Source organism: Gavialis gangeticus, unplaced genomic scaffold (assembly GCF_001723915.1).
Source record: "Gavialis gangeticus isolate Ggan-Ray unplaced genomic scaffold, GavGan_comp1, whole genome shotgun sequence".
In the NCBI taxonomy this organism is placed as follows: domain Eukaryota; kingdom Metazoa; phylum Chordata; order Crocodylia; family Gavialidae; genus Gavialis; species Gavialis gangeticus.
This window is the reverse complement of record NW_017729016.1, coordinates 11,011,528-11,013,579: the sequence shown is the minus strand read 5'-3', so window position 1 is coordinate 11,013,579 and position 2,052 is coordinate 11,011,528. Positions and strand designations below refer to the sequence as shown.

Sequence of the window (2,052 nt, the reverse complement as noted above, 5' to 3'; positions counted from 1 at the left end):
TGTGGGACTGGCCACTGATGTCTATAAATGGGTCCTGGTCCAAAAAAGGCTGAGAACCACTGCTCCAATGGGACCTACATTCCACTTCTTAAGCACCCAATAAATAGGTAGAGCATGTTTTACCTGCAGCACTCCTTATCAAAGGATGATGAAGTGTAGAAGTGCCCCTAATTGTCTGGTTATGATTTAGCTTAATCTACCTTAATTGCACTTTCAGCTGACACTATCACTTATCCCAGGATCATTTGATGAGCCCTTAAATACACCTTTTTTCTAGCGCATTGGTTTTTGCATGTTTATCTGAACCAGGTAACAGACATTAAAGCTAACTAGTGTAACCAAGGTGAGTTAACAGACCTTTTTATCTTCTCCAGTTACATTTAAATCACAGAAAAACTGGCTTATCTGTGTAATGGATTACTTTGAAAGTTAGTTAGTTAATAAGACAGTTTGAAAACATACACATTGCTGACGTAAGAAATCTCAGGTGGGAGAAAATGTGTCTTTTTTCACAAGTGATTCATTAATTCAACATCCTGGAAGCATATAGCATTAGCCAAACATGACTCATTCATGAATGTGCTATGGAAAATGAATCAGGGTGGTATGCATTTTGCAGAGTTTATTAGTGTATCTACAACTGGAATGAAATTAAGATGATTAGGAGGTCTCTGGGTAGACTCTCTCACAAACAGAATCATTGAAGTAATACATTTTTCTTTTCCACATGCAAACAATACCTTCATATCAAATTATAAAGCTATTGAAGAAAACATCTGTTCTGCAATGCTGAACACAAGATTAGAGGAAAGCTGTTAGGCCAGGCAGGTTTCCTTTCCTGTTTCCTGCACTAGCCAGCATTTACAGCTAAAAGATTGACTTTAATTTTCACAGCTTATTTTTTCCTTTACTTTTCCATCAGCTAATACAGAAAATAATTGACTCCCTTTTGCTTATGGATTTTCTACTTATTTTCACACATTTAGTTACATAAAGTTGCATTGTTTCCCTCAGGTGTGCCTGGTCAGAATAAATTATGAAGTTAAGGCTTCTAGTGTGGTGACACTTAACCCAAAATTTTTCGATTCTAAAATCCATATACATACTTCCTTAAATTTGTTAGTCTCAAAGGAAAACCTTTTTACCCAAGCGAAAACAGCCTCTCAAAGTGTGAGTTGTGGAAATCTTCTCTTTGGTGGTCTTGCATATGTGAGTACAGGTAGGCCCACGCTGCCACATGCAACACTGGGACGTGACCCTTTCTTTGCATTTCTTGTGTTCTACAACTGCAAGAGAAAGAGGCTTTTCCTTGGTTAATATAACATACTTTAAAAAAAAAACAAAAAACAAAAACAAAAACCAAACCCCAACAAAGGCTTTGAATTGTTATTTAATATATCATCATTTGCAGTCATGAAAGCAAAATAAAGAAGATGAGGTAAAAGCTTCCTAGAAAGACAACAACCCACAAGTACTTCCTAGTGTCCTGAAACAGAAGACCGCTGCAAACCCACAGCAGATGCCAGATGAAGTTACTGCGTCAGATGAAGATTTAAAAACATAATTTCTGCTGCTGTAGATGCCACTCAAGTGTACAAACAGATTTAAAAGATCAAACTTGCAGCTAAGGGGGTGATGTCAAAGCTGAATGCGAATCACTTTAAAAAATAATAATAATCAAGCTGCCGGTCCTGCCTAGCGGGCGATTTCTCGACACCACACGGAAAGTTTGCACCAGTCCGAGGAGCCGCTTCGGTCGTACAAACTGGGCCCCCCATCCGGTCTGTGCACTTGTTAACAGGGACAAAATAAATGGTGATGTCTCGTTTTCCGCTGCTTCTCGCCTCACGTTTACCCAGGCCTGGGTCAGACAGATACGACTGAGACAATAAACCCTCTCCCAGGTTTTAGGGATTTTTTGTTGTTTCTGAGTTCTCCTGACAACTTTGGACATAATCTCAATGACCCGTTGGCAGGGGTTTCCCCGCTTGACACAGCCCTCCCCCCACTTTTTTAAGCATCTCCCGCGCCGCCTGAGGACAAAACCCACCA

The 2,052-nt window shown here is 39.8% G+C and overlaps 1 protein-coding gene across 1 annotated transcript in view; it reads left to right on the top strand.

Moving 5' to 3' along the window:
- The first annotated feature begins 1,961 nt into the window (after positions 1-1,961).
- Positions 1,962-2,052, top strand: part of TMC7 (transmembrane channel like 7) — a 28,638-nt gene continuing 28,547 nt past the window's right edge. The window contains exon 1 of the mRNA XM_019512603.1: positions 1,962-1,972. Coding sequence (XP_019368148.1) covers positions 1,962-1,972 — 11 coding nt within the window. The remainder of the gene's footprint in view (positions 1,973-2,052) is intronic.